The 23,605-nt window shown below is 37.9% G+C and overlaps 1 protein-coding gene across 2 annotated transcripts in view; it reads right to left on the reverse strand.

Moving 5' to 3' along the window:
• KCND3 (potassium voltage-gated channel subfamily D member 3) overlaps positions 1–22,982 on the reverse strand; it is a 343,593-nt gene extending 320,611 nt beyond the window's left edge. For both annotated transcript variants that reach the window (XM_070745617.1, XM_070745616.1), the window contains exon 1: positions 21,877–22,982. In XM_070745617.1, the coding sequence (XP_070601718.1) occupies positions 21,877–22,982 (1,106 nt within the window). The remainder of the gene's footprint in view (positions 1–21,876) is intronic.
• Between the last annotated feature and the right edge of the window lie 623 nt (positions 22,983–23,605).

The raw sequence follows: 23,605 nt of genomic DNA on the forward strand, positions 1-23,605 counted from the left end.
CCAAGGAGAAAAAAGGACAATATACCCACATGCCTTATAATAGTTACTTAGCTGTGGGCATGATGACAAAAGTAGAAATTGAACTATTGATACAAGGCTTCCCAAATGTCATGGGACAGTTTTAAGATTTAAGATTATTGGGACACCCTGTATTAATTTCACAACTGGATTTCACTACAAATTTACTGGATTGCAATTATACTGTTCCCAAATAGTATGACATAAAAAAAATGAGAATAGCAATACAACTAGGGAAGCACTTAGACCTATATACGACTTCATGGTGCTTATAGCATTCTCTAATGGGGTGAAATGCTCCCAGTTTGGGCGTGCCTGTCAGTTGTAGGAGTGTGGTCATAAAGGCAGTGCAAGGCTCTAGCCACCTGCCCACCACCCCTTATGTTCTTTTATCCTCTGTACATGCACAAAGAACCCAAATGGCGGAGCCTCATGCTGCCTTTGTGATCAACTTTCCCAATGATCAACAGGCATGCTCGAACTGGGAGCATTTCACCCCTGCTTTCTAAGCCATGGTTATCAAACTCACATCGTCACAGTGGCATCATGAGATGTATTGGGACCTTTCCCCCCTTTGCTAAACCAGGGGTGGCATGGCCCGCATGTGACGCATATGGCCTGTAGGCTGTGAGTTTGATAGCCCTATTCTAAGCAGTTTACAGAGTCATCATATTTCCGTCAACAACTTGTATCCTTATTTTACTAACCTTGGAAGGATAAAAGGTTGAGTCAACCTTGAGCCGGTCAGGGTCGAATTACTGGCAGTGAGCAGAATCAGTATGCAATGCTGCATTCCAATCACTGCACCACTGTGGCTCTTTTTTTGATAATTATGATCACATATATACGGAGAAAATACATTGGAAAATTTTTCCCTAATATCTTCAAATATCTCAAAGCAATTTGACTTACCAAGAGGAAAACTATAAAGAAAACAAACGTATTATAATATATATGTAAAATCTGTTTTAAACAGAAGGCTGCTTCCAAACTATGTCATTGAAATCACAGAATTGAAAAAGAGGCTGAGCTAAATAACTATGCTTTATTTGTTTATTCAATTTTAATTTTATTTATTTGTTTATTCAATTCAACCTCTCTACCCACCCATCTTGGCTTACAATTCCAAGATCTTTAGTACCTTCCTGTCATTGCCGTGTAAAAACTGAACTTCTGCCTAATACCCATGCATTGTTCTGTGCAGTTATTTATGACTTGGGGATATGATTGGCAAATTCTTATCTGTTTTTCTGTTTCACTTTGTCTGCCACTGCAAAAAAAAAAAAGGTCATCTATATGGTATAGAACAAGTTGCCTGCAGATATTACAGTTTTATTCTTGACTATATATATTGTAAATACCACCTGACATAATTCTAAACTAAAACCAAAGCACATTATGGTTTGCTACTGTTGCTACCTTTTTCTTAGAAGCTAAACATTCAAGGTAGGTAAAGAATGGTATATTTTTGAGAGGTCAGATTCCACTGTTCTCAATATAGGAATTATTCTTCAAACACAAAGAACCTTAAACATTAATAACTAAAGAGAACTGAAATTAAGATTTCCACTTCATGAAATTTTAAATTCCCAATATTTGGGGTATAATTTTTAAAATAAAAAAGCATATTAATTCATCAAGGCTTAAACCAAAATACCCCTTCAGAGTAAATTTCCAAATGAAGTAGCACTTTTTTTTTCTATATCAAGCTTGAAAAATCACATTGATTTACTCTGTAACACCAAGTTATGCACATTTCCCATTGAGGCACTTTACCACCTCAGTGCTGATTAAGATGTCCTGTTGAAGTGGATCATTGGTGGTCCCTGTTGAGGTGGATCATTGGCGGTAGGGAAAGCAAGTAGGATTCTTGGCTGCATAACTAGAGGTATAACAAGCAGGAAGAGGGAGATTATGATCCCGCTATATAGACCACATTTGTGAGACCACATTTGGAATACTATGTTCAGTTCTGGAGACCTCACCTACAAAAAGATATTGACAAAATTGAATGAGTCCAAAGATGGGTTACAAGAATGGTGGAAGGTCTTAAGCATAAAACGTATCAGGAAAGACTTAATGAACTCAACCTCTATAGTCTGGAGGACAGAAGGAAAAGGGGGGACATGATCGAAACATTTAAATATGTTAAAGGGTTAAATAAGGTCCAGGAGGGAAGTGTTTTTAATAGGAAAGTGAACACAAGAACAAGGGGACAATCTGAAGTTAGTTGGGGAAAGATCAAAAGCAACATGAGAAAATATTATTTTACTAAAAGAGTAGTAGATCCTTGGAACAAACTTCCAGCAGACGTGGTAGATAAATCCACAGTAACTGAATTTAAACATGCCTGGGATAAACATATATCCATCCTAAGATAAAATACAGAAAATAGTAAGGGCAGACTAGATGGACTATAAGGTCTTTTTCCACTGTCAGACTTCTATGTTTCTATGTCCATGCACAAATATCTGCTGCAATTCTCCCTCCAATATTTATTAGTAGTGGCAGAGCTGACAGTGGTGTGGGAAGTGTACCCCAGGAGTACAGTGCCAGAAGCCCCATAGCACCAGAGACCTGAGAAAACAATTCCAAGAGACTCAAGCCAGCCCTTCCCCCTTTAAGAAAACCAAGAAGCATCAGCTGAAATGAAAAACTCAGAAAGGCTGTTACAAAAGGAATACTCAAGTAGAGTCATTAAGATAAAAGAGGATCAGGCTAAAAATAACTTACCTGGAACTTCCATTTTCCTCTTTCCTGGCAGAATTAACCCCTCAGGATAGGAAAGACAAAGTCCCAGGAGGAGCAGGATTAACCCATTAAGGCAGGAAGGAAGTCTCCAGGGCTGTACTGACTGGAGTATTCTGGGAATTGAAGTCCACAGGTTTCCAAAGTTGCCAAGTTTGGAGACCTCTGCTAATGACTCAATGGTGGGAGTTCAATTTTTTTTTACTATCAATTCTGTGGCCGTAGCTTGGTGGTAATGGCTTGGCTTGATGGGCATGGCAGGGGAAGGATACTGTAAAGTGTAAAATCTCCATTCCCACCCCACTCCAGGGGAAGGTTAATGCAAAATCCCCATTCCTTCCTGAATAGCTGGGACTCAGGAGGCAGAGAATAGATGGGGGTAGGGCCAGTCAGGTGGTATTTACAAGTTCTCCAGAACTGGTCAGAATTTGCTGAATTGCACCTCTGAAGTGATCAAATTTTTTTTTTTCTTATCATGTTGTGTAGATCCAGTTATTGACAATTCAGCAAACAATTGTTGAGCTGGTATTGTCTTCAAGATATCTTGGTAAGCAAATGTGTTCTGGGCTACTGCTGTAGCAAAGAAACAAATCAAGAAACCTTCCTCTTGTTCCTTCATCTTTGCCAACTGGATTATCCAATCACTGATGTTTAATTAATGTTTATAGTTATAAAATATCTTTTTGATGAATATCATTCTAATAACTATCAATGCAATTCTGACAAATTATTGATTTATAGCAGTTATAATGATATTCATTTGTTAGATCAAGGATTTTATACATTCAGTCTGGGTGCAGATGAGAGGAAAGGCTCTATGAATATCACTATATTTACTATATTTCATCCTAATTCTTTTATTTCCTCAAATTATGATGCATTTTATAACAGGACATTCCTTTTCATTGTTGGGATATTTATACTGAAAAGTTATTTGTGATGTAACCAAATGCTAAATTTAAGGACTAATTACTGCAAATTAATAACTCAAAAGGGTGCATATTCATCCGTCCACAGTAAAATTTTAATATTTATTTATTAAGATTGAGAAAAACATTAAAAAATAAATAGGAAAGTTTCGCATTGTAAAACATGCCTACTGTCTGTTTTTATTTGTTTTTAAAGGTGGCTTCAGCTGACAATTTGCTTGATTTTGAGAGTACTGTACCTTGATCTGCCCCCCCAAAAGTTGAAAGTAAATGAATATCATGGCACACATTTAAGAGGCTGTAACAAATGGTGGCAAACAACATTTTAAGTTTGCTTTGTTGGCTTTTACAATGGGTTATGCCTTCCATGTTTTCTATTTAATAAAAACATTCTTCGTATGCATCAGCCTTCCAAATATCTTGACCAACTATTGCTTGTCTATTCTGATATACCTCTTCATTTGAGGAGATAGAGTGATAACTTAAACACTAAGTTCCACATTTGTTCCTTCAGATGTAGGACAAACCTTTCTCTGGCCATTGATGCTGAACTGAAGACATTTTCTACTGCATTTAATCATCTTCCTACATATGTACAATCAGAACTGAGATAGATGGAAATGACATTGCCCTTCTTTTTCCTGTCTCTTCTCCTTAACATAGTGCACATAAGCTTTAAAAATATATTTTGAAAGGCTGAATTCTGATCATTTTTATTTTCAATGCAGTATGAGCATGATTTGCACTAAGCAAGAAATGGCTCCCCATAGAAACACATTTCACTTGTAACATTTGTAAGCATATTATTTTGGGAAAGGCTGTGTCCTTTTTCTAAAGGTAGGTAATTAAAGTTGTACAGATATAGGCTCAAGTTATTTCTTTCTATTGTGCAATCAATTTATTTTTGGATTGGGTTCACTATATATATATCAGGCAGTTTTTCATGTTGCAAATATTAAACTTGGGCAGGGGATGAAAAGTGATGCTAGTGAAATTTAAAAGTTGGATTATTACCCAAATACTATCTCAAGAGCCCTGGTGGCACAATAGTTAGAAGAAGTGCTTGTAGACTATTTCTGCTGCCTGCTGGCTGCCTGCAATTTGGCAGTTCAAATCTTACCATGCTCAAGGTTGACTCATTTTTCCGTCCTTCCAAGGTTAGTAAAATGAGGACTCAGATTGTTGGGGGCAATATGCTGACTTCGTAAACTGTTTAGAGAGGGCTGTAAAGCACTGTGAACTGGTATATACGGTAAGTCTAAATGCTTTTGCTATTGCTGTCTATCTATCAACTAGGTTAAAATAAGAAAGCTACACTGACATTATTGGTTTCTTCCTCATGGAATGGGAAGACACTTATTTGAGTTATAACATATAAAATAAGATTGCATAGATAAGCTTCCCATTTTAAGAGGTGACATTAGGAAAAGTTATAGCCTACAACTGATTGTATTCTGTTCTCTCCCTTCTTTTGTTTATATCAAGTAAGGAAAGCAAATGTTGAAATCAGCTGTATTGCCTCCTGCGCAAACACCATTAAAAGAAGGAAAGATCATTTGTGTACTTTCCGTTGTTTTCTGGGTCATATGTGAATAATAAGATATCATCCATTTCAACTGCAAGGAAAGAACTCACATCTCAATTTGCAATTATAAGGAAAAGTGAAGGTTGAACAGGAATACATTTGAAGTTCTACCTCCTGATTTTTGCATATTAGAAAAAAAAAACAATTTGAATTTGATGGATGTGGTTTAGAGACCTAAAATTTAAAGTCCAGGTACAGTGATGATTTTGTGGTCGTGTGCAAATAGGGGGGGGGGGGACATGGGGATTGCACATGCCCACACCCATGTAATTCCCCCAATCAACCCCCCATGCATGCATATGTGACCCCCATGCAGGTGCACCATAGCCCCCTGCCCTATTTTGGGCCTGGCAAGCCTCCCTGAAGCTTCCTGGTACCACAAATGGGGTGAGGGGATGGGACCCGAGGTTGGAGGGCAGGGCAGGCAGGCAGCCCCTGGGAGACTGCTGTGCTACCCTGTTTCCCCGATAGTAAGACACCCCCGATTGTAAGACGTATCGGGGGTTTCAGGGAGGTCAGCTAATATAAGCCGTACCCCAAAAGTAAGACATATGTCTTACTTTCGGGGAAACACGGGGGTATTGCCGCCTCCCTCTCATCTAGCTGCGCGCCGCCTCCTGCCCACGTCCGCACCGTCCCCCTCTCCATACGTCGCCGCGTCCGCCACCTCCCTCTGATCTTAATGAGCGCCGCCTCCTGCCCACTTCCGCGCTGCCCCCCTCCATACGTCACCGCGTCTGCCGCCTCCGTCTGATCCAAATGAGCGCCGCCTCCTGCCCACTTCCGCGCCGCCCCCTCCATACGTCACCGCGTCTGCCGCCTCCCTCTGATCTTAATGAGCGCCGCCTCCTGCCCACTTTCGCGCCGCCCCCCCCTCCATACGTCACCGCATCTAAATGTTAATTTTATGGTTAAAACAAAAAATTCGACAATTTTTTTCCAATATAAGACATACCCCGAAAGTAAGACATAGTGGGGCTTTTGGGGATAAAAAGAAAGTAAGACACTGTCTTACTTTCGGGGAAACACGGTAGAGTACTATGTGTTTTTGGGTCTCCTGCCCATCTCTGTTTCTGCGAGGCAAGAAACTGTAACAGTCTTCATCTGCGCCCTTTGAGTCTACCTCTTGTTTTTTGCAGAGCCTTAAGTACGCCTGCTGCACATTTGCCCTCCTCTCTGCCTTGGGATTCACATCCAGCCTGTGACGGGAAGATCGCCCACTGCAGCATTTTTCTAAGGGCTGCCTGCTCACCCACCCACAGGCTAGACTGGCCCAGAAGCAGTATGCAACCCTGCGTTCATCATTAGCCTCCCCGCATCCGGCCACCAGCTTTCTGACACAAGCAGAGGCTACTGGTTGAAGCAGGGAGAACTGCAATGCTGGGCTCCCTCAGTTGCAAATGCCAAAGCGTAGCTAGAATTGGAAAGAAATCCTCTTGATCTCTGGGCATGACTTTTCACTTTTAAGAAAGTGCAAACGTATGAGAGAGAGAGGGAGAGAGAATGTGTGTGCATGTGTGTTCATGTGTGTAGCAGAGATCTTCCCAGGGGTGGGCTGCTGCCCAGACCGGGGGGGGGGAATGCAGTGGGGTAGCGAAAATGGAACTTCACCCCAGAGCACCCAATTTGCATCGAAAGATGTTGAAAGAACATGCAGGGCCCACAGTGTGGCAGTAAAAAATTTGGTAGCCCTTCACTGGCTCTTCCTGAATTTTTGTGTTGCCACGAAAATACATAGCAATTGTCGTATCTCTTTCAGAAAGAGCTCTGCTCTCCACCACACCAACAGAGACACACATTTAAACTTAGTGAAAAGACATGCAAAGGAATCGAAAGGTTTTCTCTCTCTCTTGTCCCACGTCCAGCACTCTTAAAACAGTTGCCATGAAAAGGAAACTGGTGTGTTCCTCTGCCCTCTTTAAGCCCTGACTATCAGTAATAGAAACATAGAAGTCTGACGGCAGAAAAAGACCTCATGGTCCATCTAGTCTGCCCTTATACTATTTTCTGTATTTTATCTTAGGATGGATATATGTTTATCCCAGGCATGTTTAAATTAAGTTACTGTGGATTTATCTACCATGTCTGCTGGAAGTTTGTTCCAAGGATCTACTACTCTTTCAGTAAAATAATATTTTCTCATGTTGCTTTTGATCTTTCCCCCAACTAACTTCAGATTGTGTCCCCTTGTCCATGTGTTCACTTTCCTATTAAAAACACTTCTGTCCTGGACCTTATTTAACCCTTTAATATATTTAAATGTTTCGATCATGTCCCCCCTTTTCCTTCTGTCCTCCAGACTATACAGATTGAGTTCATTAAGTCTTTCCTGATACGTTTTATGCTTAAGACCTTCCACCATTCTTGTAGCCCGTCTTTGGACCCGTTCAATTTTGTCAATATCTTTTTGTAGGTGATGTCTCCAGAACTGAACACAGTATTCCAAATGTGGTCTCACCAGCATTCTATATAGCGGGATCATAATCTCCCTCTTCCTGCTTGTTATACCTCTAGCTATGCAGCCAAGCATCCTGCTTGCTTTTCCTACCGCCTGACTGCACTGTTCACCCATTTTGAGACTGTCAGAAATCACTACCCCTAAATAAGCTGACACAACACAAGGGGGGGATGAGAGGGGTAGTGAGTAGTCAGAGGGGAAAGTTACTAGACACAACCAAAGATTCCTTTCTCCAAGCCAAGGCCACTGTTTGTTCTGCCTCAACTGAAGAGAAGAGGAAGTTGATAAGCCCCTGCAGACAGACTGGCTCTCCTGATGAACTTGTGGGTGTGGGGGATGTAAGATGAACCTTAACCTAGGTGGGATTCTGGGAAGGATTCAGAATCGGAATGACAGTGGCGTAGCTAACATGGTTCTGTTAATAAATCTGATTGAGAGAATTGGACTGGGACTTGGTTTATTTCTCAGATGCTGTTTAGAATGCTGACACATGCATGGTTTGGCACGTAAGGTAGGAAGGCAGGAGAAAGGTAGTGCTGGGTGGCTGTGGAGAAATGCAAATAAAGTGTTCCCTCGATTTTCGCGGGTTCGAACTTCGCGGAACGTCTATACTACGGTTTTTCAAAAATCTTAATTAAAAAATACTTTGCGGGTTTTCCCCCCCATACCATGGTTTTTCCCGCCCGATGATGTCATATGTCATTGCCAAACTTTCATCTGCCTTTAAAAAACATTTTTTTAAATAAACTTTAATAAATAAACATGGTGAGTAATAATGGTTGCTAAGGGAATGGGAAATTGTAATTTAGGGGTTTAAAGTGTTAAGGGAAGGCTTGGGATACTGTTCATAGCCAAAAATAGTGTATTTACTTCCGCATCTCTTCTTCGCGGAAATTCGACTTTCACGGGCGGTCTCGGAACGCATCCCCCGCGAAAATCGAGGGAACACTGTATATGGTTCAGCAAGGAAGGCAGGAGAAAGGTAGCACTGGGGGCTGGGGATGGAAAAATGCAAACACATGGTTCAGCATGGTAGGCAGGAGAAAGGTAGGAGGGCTGGGGGAGTGTAGAAATGCAAAGATATGGTTTGGCATGGAAGGCAAGAATGCATGAAAGGAGGTCGTGCTGCACTTTCAGGGTACGGTGCTCTCCAACCACAACTGCACTTGAGGGACATAGCAGGCAGCTCTTCCACCATAGAGACTTGTGCACCAGGCAAGCTAACCCTCCAGCTCACAGAGTTGGTAGAAGCTGCACTCCTCTACCTCACCCAATGCCCCTAGCTTCCTCCTGCCTTCTGTGCTGAAACATATTTTTGCATTTCTCCACAACCCCCCAGAGCTACTTTTCTCCCCCATTCCAGTCTTCCATGCTGAATCCTATCTTTGCATTTCTCCACACATACCCCGGCACTCCACACACACACCTTCCTTCTATGCTGTCCCAGATCTTTGTATTTCTTCCTCCCAGCATGTCCTAGCTTTCTCCTCCGTTCCTGTCATGGAGAGGCACCTGGGGACGATGGAACTTGCTGAGATTTTAGTTTATTTATTTATTTTGTCCAATACACAATGAGGGTTTTAGTGGGTATATATATATATATTGTTGTTAGCCGCCCTGAGTCTGCGGAGAGGGGCGGCATACAAATCCAATAAATATAATATAATATAATATATATATATACACACATAGAGAAATACATTATGAAGGTTATAGAGAAGATACTCATAGTAAAATATATCTAAGAAAGAATAGAAAAGAAAATATAGTAATAGAACAAAACAATGAAAGAATAGAAGAAGAGATATAGGAATAGAAGAAAGGTATAGGAGATATAGGAGAGTAATAGGACAGGGGACGGAAGGCACTCTAGTGCACTTGTACTCGCCCCTTGGGAAAGGCCTGCCACCACACATGCACAGCAGAGACCCGAAGACAAGCTGGCTGTTGGGAGGTGCATGGTCCCTTGTTAAGACTTGAAAAATGGCTGTTGGAGAGCATGGCACCATTACCCAGTTGCCTAGGTATAGCTCAATGGCCAATAAGAACACACAGATGAGGTCACATGTCATGGACTACTTTACCCAGAGTGCAAACTGTTACTACATTCCCCTAATGTAGCTCTTAACCCCAATGTTCCCCTTTGGTCCTTTTAGACCCCAAATGATTTTTAAGACCCTGTAAAAAAATTTCCCTGAATATCTGAAACTTGAAATTCTATGACTTTGTCTCATTTGAGGGGTTCTTTCTAAAGGTGGTGGTGTTTTTTTGCAGAGGGGGGGGAGGTTGTTTAGTTTTTGCTGGGCAAAAAAAGTTACACTTGTTACCCTCAGGGTCCTTTGAGACCTGGAGTATAAAATTGTTGGTCCTAGCTACTGGAATGGTCTTTTTGAATACTTTTTTCACTAGTATACTAATTTGAACATTTCTGAACACAATGATATGAAAATTGAAATTAAAAAAATGCTTATTTGTTTATTATATGTTTGACTTTCTTATTTGTTTTATGTAAGTAATACAGCCAGTAGCATCTCTGATGTATATAAGAAGGAGAACCAATGCTTAGTATAGTAAAGCACATAATTGTATAACGGTAAATAACTAAGGGCTTTGTGCAAATAAGACAGACAAAAATACCTATGATATAAAAATGACATAGCAGAAAAGATTTAGCAATTCTAATTTTTTGCATCACTGCATCACAAGTTGCTCTTGCCCTTATCCCCATTTTAAAACTGGTTACCTTCCAGAAATCACCCTTTCCCCAAAGATTGATTCCCATATTCCACTGTGGACTCCCTGGATAATATTGAGCAAATCCTTCTGGAAGAAAAACATTCTATAAATGTACTGAGCATATATCAAAAACCTCTAATTTTAGGCAGAGGAAACGCACACTCTCTCTCTCTCTCTCTCTCACACACACACAAATAATTATGTTTCCCAGAAGGATGGTAGAAGCTGCCAGCCTCCAGAAGAGACTATCTCTGCTTGAAGCAAGCAGCTGATTTGAAATTAATTCTGAAGAAGCGTTTCAGTAATTCAGATTGATTAAGGATGCACCCAAGAATAACACTTTCATTACAAAACCTCCTGAGTAAAATTTAAATGATGCTAAATTAAAAACAGTCTCTGTTAAATCAGAAACTTACAAACACAACAGAACTAGGAAACATGTAGAAAGAGTATCATTTTATTTGCATAGATTCATGCAGGCTCTATTTCTATTCATGCCTCAGTTCCAGTGAAGGGCTACCAAAATATTTACTACCACACTGTGGGCGGGGCTTATGCAGGATGCCCTGCATTTTTTCCCAACATCTTTCAGTGCAAATTGGGTGCTCTGGGATGGAGCTCCATTTTCGCTACCCCACTGCGTTGCCACCCCTGCTCAGTTCTGTACGACATGATTGATTCCATGGGTGCTGCTTCCTTTCCTTGGACTCTTTGGAAAACGGCCACGAGTCATGTGGCGTTTCCACTGATTTGCAAATATGTGCACGTACATGTGCATAATATGTTCTATGTTGGGAAGCCGCAACCATTTGGAGCAATTCAGTATTTTAGGTATTATTGACTGTCATGATGTCTTTGAGTAGCCACCAAATATCTTCATAGCAAAAAGCATTAAAGTGCTAGGCATCCTACCTTCCCCAGTTTCTTATTCTAAGACTATCTCTGGGGTATCCTGGGAGGGTTTTAACTCATCCCTACATTAAAAAAAATACAGTACATGAAGAATTTATTTTTGTCCTTATAATAAGGACTTTCTCCCTTATTATAATGGGAGAAAAATATATTCTATTTTTTCTATAAAAACTAAAAAAAAGTTCTATTCTATATTTGTGAAAGAATAGAAGGAATTTGACAGAGTTTTGGATTTCTCCAAAGCTGTAATGTTAATCTGAAAGTAGAGGTAGAATTGCCTTGTCAGTTGACTTATTTGCTTCAATGAACTGATTGACTTGGATCTGAGTCCTCATGATGGATTCATTTTATTTTATTTATATTTATTTATTTATTTGATTTTTATGCCGCCCTTCTCCTTAGACTCAGGGCGGCTTACAACACGATAGCAATAGCACTTTTTAAACAGAGCCAGCATTATTGCCCCCACAATCCAGGTCCTCATTTTACCCACCTTGGAAGGATGGAAGGCTGAGTCAACCTTGAGCCGGTGATGAGATTTGAACTGCTGACCTTCAGATTTACAATCAGCTTCAGTGGCCTGCAGTATAGCACTCTAGAATATAGTTAGATTCTTTTCTTTGAGTGATCTGTTTTAAATCCATTAATTGTCACTCTGATTATTGACACACTCACTGTTTCCAAAATATCTCTAAAAGTATACTACCGGTAAATACAAAGCGTGAATACATGTGATATTATAAATAGGTAATTATCAAATCTTGGGGGGTGGATTGGTTTATGCTGGTGTAGTATAGATTATTATTTCAAAATTTTCAAAGTATTGAAAAAACAATAAGACCCAAACAGAGAAATGACTCTTCAGAATCACTAGAAACTGAGCCCAGAAGAAAATACATATACTTCTTATTTCCAAGCTACCTTATTCCCTAGTCTCTAGAGAAAACTTTTCAGATGTAGATGTCCTTTAAGTCTTATTAACCTTAGCCATTATAACAATTTAAAGGATGATGGAAGTTGTAAGACTACATGCCCCCTCCAAGGAAAATTAACTGAAAGTGAAAATGTGAACTCTTATGCATACAATAGCTGCATCTATGAGTAAGGGCTCTTTAAACTTAAATGAAATTCACAAAATGTGCATTCGTCTTTGTACCTTTGTACCTTAATCCTCAGGAGTATGTATGTATGTATGTATGTATGTATGTATGTATGTATGTATGTATGTATGTATATTTTAAACTTGTTTTTAATGTTTACAATCTGAAATGAAATATTTCTTTTTAAATGGAGGTATTTCAAAAATATAATGCACTTTGGCCTCAGTGTTTTTCAAACTTGGCAACTTTGAGATGGATAGTCTTGGCTGAAGAATTCTGAAGTTGGAAGACCACATATCTTCAAGTTGCCAAGAATGAGAAGCACTGGTCTAACCTACATTCAGATCCTTTCACAGTCAGGAATTGGTAAGGCTTGATAAATCACATCACTAATTGCCGGCTCTTTTTCTCATTTGTCAAATGAGAGTACGAGCAGTCTACTTCAATGGCATGTCAAGCCCTTTATAAATAAAAAATGTTGCATTTAGGATTCATTAATAATGCATTTAGAATAAAATTTGCTGTCCAAAACCAATTGTGGCTTTGACTTTTGTTTTTTAAAGACAGATGTGCAAAGATTACTGCTTTAGTATCATTCGTTTCTCTCTTATATTTTGGCAACTGTAACCTCAAAACATTTCACAAGGTCAACATTTTGTATCTGTTCCTCTAGTGCTTTCAACTTCTTGAAGGTTAGCAAAGAGTTTATTTTATTCCAGTTATTAGGGGTAGATGCTATTGTCATCAGCATTTGTCATTCTTATACCTATTTAGTCTGTGATATATAACTTTAAACTCAGACTTATTTTCAAGTAAACAATCTTACCACTGTAGTGAACACAATTCATGGACCTTGCCCCAAATTGTTATTCCTTTTAGTTGAAAAATCCTAAAAGAACTCCATTAAGCAAAATAACAAAACTAAACTAAATTTCTTACCAATTTTTTTTTTTTTGAAAAAAAGAAGAAGGTCAAGGATTAGGGATTAAAGCAGGGGTCGGCAATTAATTTTGCCATAGGGCCGCATGAGAAATTGGGATGGTTTTAGAGGGCCGGACTAATATAATTAACTCAGTTCTATCCAATACTGTGTATTATTGGGTAGAACTGAGTTAGTTATATTATAATTATAAATTATAATTATATATTATATTATATATTATATATATAATTATATATTATATATTATATCTTGAACACCCAGTTCTTATTTAGAAAAGTTGGACCGACCTCCGCAGGCCGGTCACAGACAGTGCACGGGCGCATCCGGCCCTCGGGCTGCATCTTGCCCAGGTCTGGATTAAAGCATGTGCAAATATTCAATTACTGCTTTGGCTTGCTTATATTTTAGCAAACTTTTTTTCTGTCTCAGTAAACTTAACGTAATAAAAGTTCACCTACATATCCCCAATTATTTATAAATCAATCTCATTTACTAACAAGAACAAGTGCAATGATTCAATTATTTAGATTGAATTCTTTGATGCATAAAATAAACCAACACTCTCTTATTTAAAGCACACATAAATTTGAGTGGTCCAAAATCATTTCAAAAATGCTAATTGGGCAGGAAAGTGTAACTGAGCCAATAATTTTGAACTGTTTATAAAAGTCAGGGAATTATTCAGATGCAAAGTGCCATATCACAAACTGGGCAAGGTACAAACCGATTTTGCAATCCGCTAGCGAATAAGGCTGGATGTTTTGGCAATGTACCACAGACAGAGAATAGCAAATATAATCTAATTACAAATAGGCTCTTGCCAAAATGGCATCAGAAGCCCATTGTGTAAGTTTGCCTGGGCAGAAAGAGACTGCCCGATAACTTGGAAAGCAGCATTTAGTCTATTCTCTAGGAACAGTGTAAGTTGAGGTTCTGTAGGAGGGAAAAAAATCTTCATTACAAAGTTTATAGTCATTTTATAAAGTTGTTTATAACCATTATAAATAATTAAATAAAATGTGTTTTGTAGTATAATAACATGTGCAACTATTCAGTCAAACAAAATAACATCTTAGACTGAAGAAAAGAATAGAAATAGTATAGCATGGCCTGGCCTGGCCTGGCTTGGCTTGGCTTGGCATGGCATGAGTGTAGCATAGCGGAGCAGAGCAGAGCAGAAGAGAGCAGAACAGAACAGAAGATAACAACAACAGGGTAGAATACATTGGACACACAAGGAATTTGTCTCCATTGCATAAATTCTCAGTGTATATGCAAAACAAAGTAATAAAAATCATAATAATGATAATAATAATAATAATAATAATAATAATAATAATAATAATACCATTAGAGTAGGCAGTAAAACAGATGAGAAGGATAAATAATATAGGCATACTACATGGGTAATATACTTAGACATAAGACAAGAACTGTGGAAATTCAGCAGAAGAATGATAGAATAAGAAGAGTGCTATTTACTGTATGAAACTTCAATTAACCTTTCAACCCATTGATATGGTCACCAACCAGAGTTTCCAGGAAAGTGGGCAGCAAGCTCTAGCAAAGACTAGATCTGATCTACAACTCTTGTTTGTTTTCATATTTTGATGATATTCCAGCACAGGTTTACAATAGTTACGTTCTACCATGGTTTTGGTCAGTATGCTGACAACCATGATTCCTGAAAATTGGGTCTGGAGTAAAAAGCAGGGAAAAAATGCAAATGCAAAATACAAAACTGGTTTTGAAAATAAATATAAGATATATCCCATACATTAGCCATTTTGAAGGTACGCCTAGCTAAATATGATTGACAGATTGATTATCTTAATCTTCTCTCAGGATAGAAAGTATTGCCTGAGTTTTTGCTGCTTTAATCTCTACTACCTAACTGGTAAGTGAAAGCCTCCTCTCATCTTTCTGGATTTAAGATACTACTCTGTGGTGTATTTCATTTGAAGGACTAAGTGCAAAAATTAAGTGCAGAAAAGTAATTGCAATCTAAAGTTACCATTTGAAAGTCCCTTTCTCTGATTTATCCATACATTTAGAATGAGTGAGCTCTTGTAGATAAAATGTTTTGAAACAGAAGTTGAAATATTAGTTGATCAGAGTGACTTTGGATAGTGAAATGAGTAGCATATAAATTTAATAAATAGATGGATTAATCAATCAGAATAATTTAATTGAAATAAGGATGACTCAGCTTAAAGGTTTTGAAAAATATCATGGCATAATCCTATAAAACGAGGAGAGATCTTTAGGATGAAATGGTCCATTGATGGGATATTTACTTTAAAGATATCTTTATGTTATCTTATTTTACATCGTCCCAACTCCAGAATATGTCTATATTGCTCACAATGCAATGATCAGAATGCAAATAAATAAGAACAAAATAATATGCAACAACAACAAAAACTAGAAAAGGAAAAAAACAAGGACATATAGCAAGTGGCTCCAGCTGCCGTAGCCCAATAAAGCCTTCTGGAATGTCATCAGGGTAGAAGTCAACCAAATCTCATGGGGAAACTTATGATAGAGGGCAGACACCCTAACATAAAGTTGAATTTCCTAGGTCCTACTAGGTAACACTTTTTGATCAAAGGAATCTGGACCTTACCAACCCTGGCATCAGTGGGTAGAAATCATGAGAAATCATAAAAGATATACAATATAGAATTTTAATGCATTCTATGTAATGCTAATCAGGATCAATTTGTAGCAGATTTTATGAATAAATTTATACATGATACTTTCCTGCAAAGTGAGTCTGTATGGAATTGAAGTCACTTTCAATTTTATTCCACATAAGCAGGGAGATTGGGGTGGAACGCAGTTCCACCAGTGGAAATTTATTTATTTATTTATTGGATTTGTAAGCTGCCCCTCTCTGAGGATATGGGGTGGCTCACAACATAAATAAAGCTGTGTGCTCCAGCTGACCATCCCATCCTCCTCCTCTTCCTCGGAAAGTGGCAGGGAGACCAGCACCGGCAGGAGTTGCAGGGGGGCCATTTCCTCCCCCATCTTTTCTCAACAGCTGATTGGCATCCGTTCACCTAGCTACCCAGCCTGAGTGATCCAGGAAAGAGAGCGTGGGAAACGTAAGCAAATTGTCACCCCAGAGAGCGACACTGGTGAGGTTGTAAGTCAAGGACTTAACAGTTCACTTGAACGATGATGATATTTCAAGCCACTTCCACCTGGTCACATGGCCGTTAAGCCACTCCTATCCAATCACGTGACCATCAAGCCACACTCACAGTGTGGCAGTAAACTTTTTGGCTGCCCATTACTGCAAACAAGGAATGTGTGGGAAATGTGTCCTACTGTCCAGTTTTAAGAGTTACGGTACACATTCATACTCTGCATTATTGTGGCAAACAGGATCTAGAGGATGGAATAGAAACAAAGAAAATCATGATTCTTTCCCAACTCTATTTCCATAAATTAGCTAGGAGCAGAAGAGGAGGCAGAGATGTTTTCTGAGAAATCTAATTTTTTTTTAAAAAAATCCTACATGTCTTCATACCTTTGTTATATTATGCATGATCTTGGCCTGGTATTTAATTTACAATACCCTTTTATTCAGATGTTCTAATAGCAGTACGTTGGTGGTTGCAGATTTTTGGTTTGCTTCTTTCCTTTGTTTTACTGGTGAAGTAAAATCCTGAGTGTACACAATTTAAAATAAATTTTGGACTGTAATCTTCCTAATATTAGATGTAGCTGATTTGCAAAAATGCTCCATTCAGATGCTAGTGAGATTCAAATATCTCATACCTAAAAAGTGATGGAAATTATGAATCAAAGTCCATTTCTGATTAAAACAGAGGATTATTACAAGAATTTCAACAAATGGTGGCAATAAATGGACAATTCTCTGGATGGAAAGAAGTGAGAAGTGGTGTACCACAACGTTCAGTTTTGGGACCTTTACTTTTTAATTTATTTATTAATGATCTGGATGTAGAAGTAAATAGCGAGGTAGCAAAGTTTGCTGAGAACACTAAATTGTTCCAGGTAGTGAAAAGTGAAACTGATTGTCGGGAGCTCCAGAAGGATCTCTCGATATTGAGCGAGTGGGCAAAAAAGTGGTAAATGCATTTAACCTAAACAAGTGCAAAGTTATGCAAAGAACCCCTATTATACCTACCAACTGATGGGGACCAAACTTTTTGAGACAACCCAAGAAAGGGATCTTGGGGTTTTGGTGGACAGTAAAAAAAGCAAATTCCATGCTTAGCATGATTAGGAAGGGAATCGAAAATAATTCAGTAAGTGTTGTATTTCCTCTGTACAAATCGATGGTGAGACCACACTTGGAGTACTGTGCACAGTTCTGGTCACCACACCTCAAGAAGGATATAATGGAACTGGAAAAGGTGCAAAAAAGGGCAACAAGAATGATAAAGGAAATGGGGCACCTCCCTTATGATACCAGGTTGCAACGCCTTGGTCTCTTCAGCCTTGAAATATGGCATTTAAGGGGTGACTTGATCAAAGTGTATAAAATAATACATGGGATAGAAGAGGTGGATAGAGAAAAAATATTTTCTCTATCACACAATACTAGGACAAGGGGGCACTCCCTAAAGCTCATAGGTAAGAAAGTGAGGACAAATCAAGGGAAATATGTTCTTATGTTCTTATGTTCTAAATTGATTTCAATTTTTGATGATGATCGTATATATATATTAAGTATTGAAAGTCCAAATGCACCAATGTTTGTTTGTTTGTTTGTTTGTTTGTTTGTTTGTTTGTTTGTTTATTTATTTATTTATTTATTTATTTAGTTAGTTAGTTAGTTAGTTATTCATTCATTCATTCATTTATTTATTTATTTATTTATTGGATTTGTATGCCGCCCCTCTCCGTGGACTTTAAAGGCAAAGACAAATGTTTCCATTTTATCTTTGAAATAAATCCAAAATAGAAAATGCCATACTAATTCCTTTGGAAGTTCAGAAATGCCATAGCAACCATCATGGTGTAGAGTTGCCCTTTACAAATCTTACAAGACAACATGGTACTTTCTCAAAAATCAACAGGAACACATAACTTGAACAGCTTCTAGGAGAAAGGGCAAGTAATGACATATTAACAGAAAAGGTGAAATGTAAAGTGAAAAAAGTAAAGAGGTTTGCCCTCCATGTATTATTATATGGTGTTTTGACCTTATCGTACAAAGAGACCTTTATGGTACAAAAAGGTCTTTAAGATTTTTCAGAAATGCAGACTGTACAGCTGATGCTTCAGCAAATTCTTCCATTTAAAAATCACTCCAGACAAATAATACATGTAGGTACATGCATTAATCTCTGTTGGAAGACAGTAGTTTGCAAAAAAGCTTAAAATGATCAGCCTTAAATGTTAAATATCCTATTTTAGTCTCTGCCATTTTTTAGCCTGCTCAGTGAGCTTAACACCACTGCTATAATTTATATGATTAACCTTGTCGAAGAACACTTTAGAGTGCTCAAGAAGACTCACTCTGGACTATCATTATGTGCAAAAAGGAAAGGTGCTTTATGTCTGAGAGTATTTCAGTTAGCTAAACACAGAATTAATGGTATCATGGAATCATTCCCTGTATATTTGGACAACTTAGATACATTTCATTTCCTGTCTTGCTTTCCACTGAAAAAGGGAAACAATAGAAATCTCAGTAGAAAATAATAGTTGTAGCTGTAAAATTGAACTATAGAGCCCATGGTGCTCTCTTAAACTGGTTGTTGTTTCATTAAAAATATGCAGGCAAATTTTATTTTAAAAAATCTAAGAAGGGAACAAAAAGACCAGAACACATCCTTTACAGTAGTCAATACTCAGATAAGCAAGGATTAATATCAGACAAACAAGCAGAAAACAATAATGTGACCAAGGAGAAAATGGCACCCCATCAACACTGGAAGGGCAAGTTACTCTATGTAAACAAAAAGCAAACCAGGCACTCAATAGCACTGATTTGCTCTCTGATGTTACCTAGTTGGTGAATTAAATGTCTGGAAACAAACATTGAAGCTCATAAAGTACTCATTGAACTCATTACCGGACTCAATAGTGTCAACCCCCAATCCCCTACACTTCTCCATTAAACTCTCCACGATTGACCTCTCCAGATTCCTCAGAGGCCAGTAAGGGGCGTACATAAGTGCACTGATATGCCTATCATCCCCTGTCCAATTCTCTTTCCTTACCCCTTTTATCTTATATATTCTCTCCTCTATTTATATTCTCTTCCTATCCACTTCTCTTCTTTTTTACTTCCTATCCTTATATATATTACCTAATGTGTATTCTCTCTCATATGTATTGTATATTGGACAAAGAATGAATAAATAAATAAATAAATAAATAAATAAATAAATAAATAAAAAGGTATCCAGCAATACAAGTTTTTTCCCCCTTTCCAAACATGTTTGTCAGCAACCTTAAATCTTATTTTAAGTATGGTACTATGAATAGGAGCTATGTAGCCTGGCATCATTTTTGTATTCTATGAAGCTTAAATGAGCTACACAAAGTTTTAAAATGCACAGCTTCATATAAAACATATGGTGCCATATTATGTTTATCACAGATATCCCAAATGCTTTCTTCATCTTTAAATTTGTTAAGAATTTTCAATTGCCATGTGTAAAATCTATATATTTACATAATATTATTAACTTTTACAATCATTTTACACTATCCTAAAACACAACATTGTCCTTTAAAATACAGTACTATATTTTTTCTATTGAAAGTAACATTTGAAAGTTTATGCAATTTTGAGTTTTACATCTGTTTTTATTGCCCTCTTGCAAATAATTGAAACTTATAATTTTTAACGTATTCTTGCAAAAGAAGCCAAAATGCAATGGAAATAAATTCTAGCACGTATTTTAAATCCCAGGTGCCCAAAGTGATTACTTTTACACAGCAAGCTTTTGAATCATTTTTAAACAAAACAAAATGAGATTTATTTGAGTGAAGTTCCAAATGTTCAATTTTCACATTTCTGTGTTTTCCAAATATTTTCATTCCTCTAAAGTATAATTGGTTGCCCTTTTAGTAGATAAATTATATTTAATCATTTCAGCTTATAAAGTTCAAGTTTCTTTGCACACAGTGAATACCCTTAATATAAGAAGAATCTTACCCGGTGTTTGATGATCAAACATAGGAAAAGCAATTGTTGAAGTATGTTTAAAAATCTGGAGCCATACAATCTTACAAACAGATAGAAAATTTTTAATTTTTTTTATATCATTTGTTTGCCGATATACAAATCCTGATATTATTTGCAGAGATTAAAGCAGCTAAGGTTTAATCTCATTCCTTCTTAAAGTTGCAAAAACTGAAATTTCAACTGGTCCCTATGATGTACAAAGATAGTTGAAATGAGTTACATGCCCCTCATTTGTAATACAAATTGCAGATGTTTACACCAGTCCAAATAATTTAGGTATATAAGGATGTGATTTCATCATTAGAATTGGTGAGTTTAATGTTTTGTAATTCCTGTACTATGCATATCATGCTGTAATACTACCAGTATCTGTTTGGATTTAATCAGAAGCTAAGGAACAATTAAGGCTGAAAGAACCACATGTTTTGCTCTTTCTTATAAATTCAGTTTATAAATATTATCTGTCCTGCTCTTTCTCCAAGAGATTGTTAAAATATGAAAAATGCTAGCCATGAATTGCCAGCAACAATAAAACTGAAACAAATATCCATGACACCGCTAACAGGTAAGGGTAATGGTTTACTACTTGTCTTTTACATTCCTCCCTATCTGAGTTTTTATATTTTATTTCTTAAATCAGTTCCTGTGCTGATCAGAAAACAAATTGAGGGAAGAAATCCTAAAAGCATGAGTATGCCCTTTGTTTGAAATATGAAAGAATCAAATAACTCTCTGAAGCTGACATTTTTGAGAGTGGCTCAAGCCCTTTAAAATGAAATACTTGATTTTGAAGAATGCAAATGTACACTTTTATTTGCTTTCTAAACATTTGGTTTGTGGCGGTTCTCTTTTCCAGTTGAATTAGACCATATTCTTTTGATTCCAGTTTTAATTAATCACCATTTCACCTTTTGTCAAAAGCAGTGTAAAAAAAGATTTCAATAATCCCATGCAAGAAAAGTATTATTTAAAACAAAAGAAACTATTTGTACAGACCGCTCTTATCCAAAATGAGAACAGGAAGGTTCCAAAACTGATTTCCCAAAACATTTTGGCCTATCCTCTCATGCTATAAACTCTGTCCTTTTCTAACTGAAAATATGAATCAGTGATTTGTTGTAATTAATGTACATGGTAGAACAATCAAAAGAAATATCTTTGATGTATGCTCTGGGAGGGGTAGAAGATCAGCTACCACAGAAAATTCTGAAACTCCACCAATCAGTAACCTTTTTCTTTGCTCCAGAAGGAAAAATATAGTACTTACCCAAGAGTTGTCATGGTGACAATAGTATACCAAAATGATGCTGGAATGCTAGTGAATTTGCTGGCTGAGGATCCTTTCTCTGCATAAAACATCACAGTAGCAAAGATAATAATTGCCATCGTGAGTGAAAAGAGAAGAAAACCAAGCTCAGAGGCACAGCTCTTCAGTGTGTACCCCAAGATTCGTAAGCCTTGGGAATGACGGGAGAACTTGAAAATCCTGAATACCCTGAAAACCCTCAGAGTCACAAAGGCTCCACTGACATCCTCATTGCCAGTCATCACCAAACCTATGTAGTAGGGCATGATGGCCACCACATCGATGATACTCATCACACTCCTGATGAACCGGTACCGGCTGGGAGCTGCAAAAAGTCGCATCAGGTATTCAACTGTGAAAATCATAACACAAGCTGTGTCCAAGCAGAAAAAAGCCATTTCATACCTATCCCCACATGGCTGTTCTCTGTTGCCGGATATTGAGCCACATGGCACAGTCTCCACTACATTGGTGATCACAGAAACAGCAATAAAGAAGCCTGTGACGTAATAAAAGACTAAGGCTAAGGTGCTAGTATGAGGGTTCTCAAAGGCTCGCCACATGGTCTGCCGGAAGCTCAGGGCTGGCATAGAATCTTGCTTATTCTCAGAATCTGCATCATCCATCAATCGCTCAGCATTTTCCCGCTTTCTATCTTTGTACTCTTCATAACAGCAGTCCCCGATGATATCAGGCAGGATCCCATAGAAAGCAAGCTCCTCATCATAAGCAGAGATACACTCATATCTTGGATAGTGTAGCTTACCAGTTCTATAAAAGTTTAAGATACACCTAAAGACATCAGGATCGCGGTCAAAAAAGTATTCCTTGGTGTCTTCGTTAAAGAAGAACTCTTTTTCTGTGCTGCCAAGTAGAGTATCAGGGTATCTCTCCAATGTAGTCCTCCACGTCTGGAAACGCCGGCCACTCACATTGAGAATGATTAGCTCATCTTGGCGCTTATTTTTTTCTGATGGGGCTAGTGGCATGGGACAGTTGGCCACCGGCATCCAACCTATGGCCGCTGCCCTGGCAAAAGGAAGCCATGCTGCTACACCCGCTGCCATGATGGATCTGTTCTCAGGATGAAGGAAAGCAGTTCTTCAAGACGTCCTTGGCTTCAGTTCAAATCCATCTAAAAATACAATTAAAAAGACAGTGCAAGTTAAGTGTCATTTTTTTTGCCATCTGTGTAATGGTTGAGTGTAATTCTCTCTAGCAACACTTAGTCATGGTGAAGGGGTGGGAGGTAAGAATGCAATAGAGCTCCACAGAGTCTTTGAAATACACTAGAAAAATGTTTTAGTGGTAACAAATGCACTGCCAGACTTCTTGACAACATCTTCACAAGAACTCCTGGAATCTAAATCAAGATTCAAGAAAACCAAGCACCAGAAGCTTGTGTTCTGTATAAATACTTCAACTTTAACATACAAAAGCATCAAGCATATTAAAATCATTATTTTGGATTAGTTTGTCTCATGCTCCCTTGCTTATCCACCCACAAGGAATATAAAGAAAGGATGAGGGAGTTTCATATTGTAAGAAATACAATAGGCAGCTGGATCATGTGGTTTCTCCCTGCTTTCCCTTTTCAAATTTAAACCTTGGCAGTCCAATGAATTATTGTTTAAAAATACACGTGATAATCAGCATAAGAAAGTTATATCATCATTATAGATAAAAAGTT

Source organism: Erythrolamprus reginae, chromosome 3, assembly GCF_031021105.1.
Source record: "Erythrolamprus reginae isolate rEryReg1 chromosome 3, rEryReg1.hap1, whole genome shotgun sequence".
Taxonomy (NCBI): Eukaryota; Metazoa; Chordata; class Lepidosauria; order Squamata; family Dipsadidae; genus Erythrolamprus; species Erythrolamprus reginae.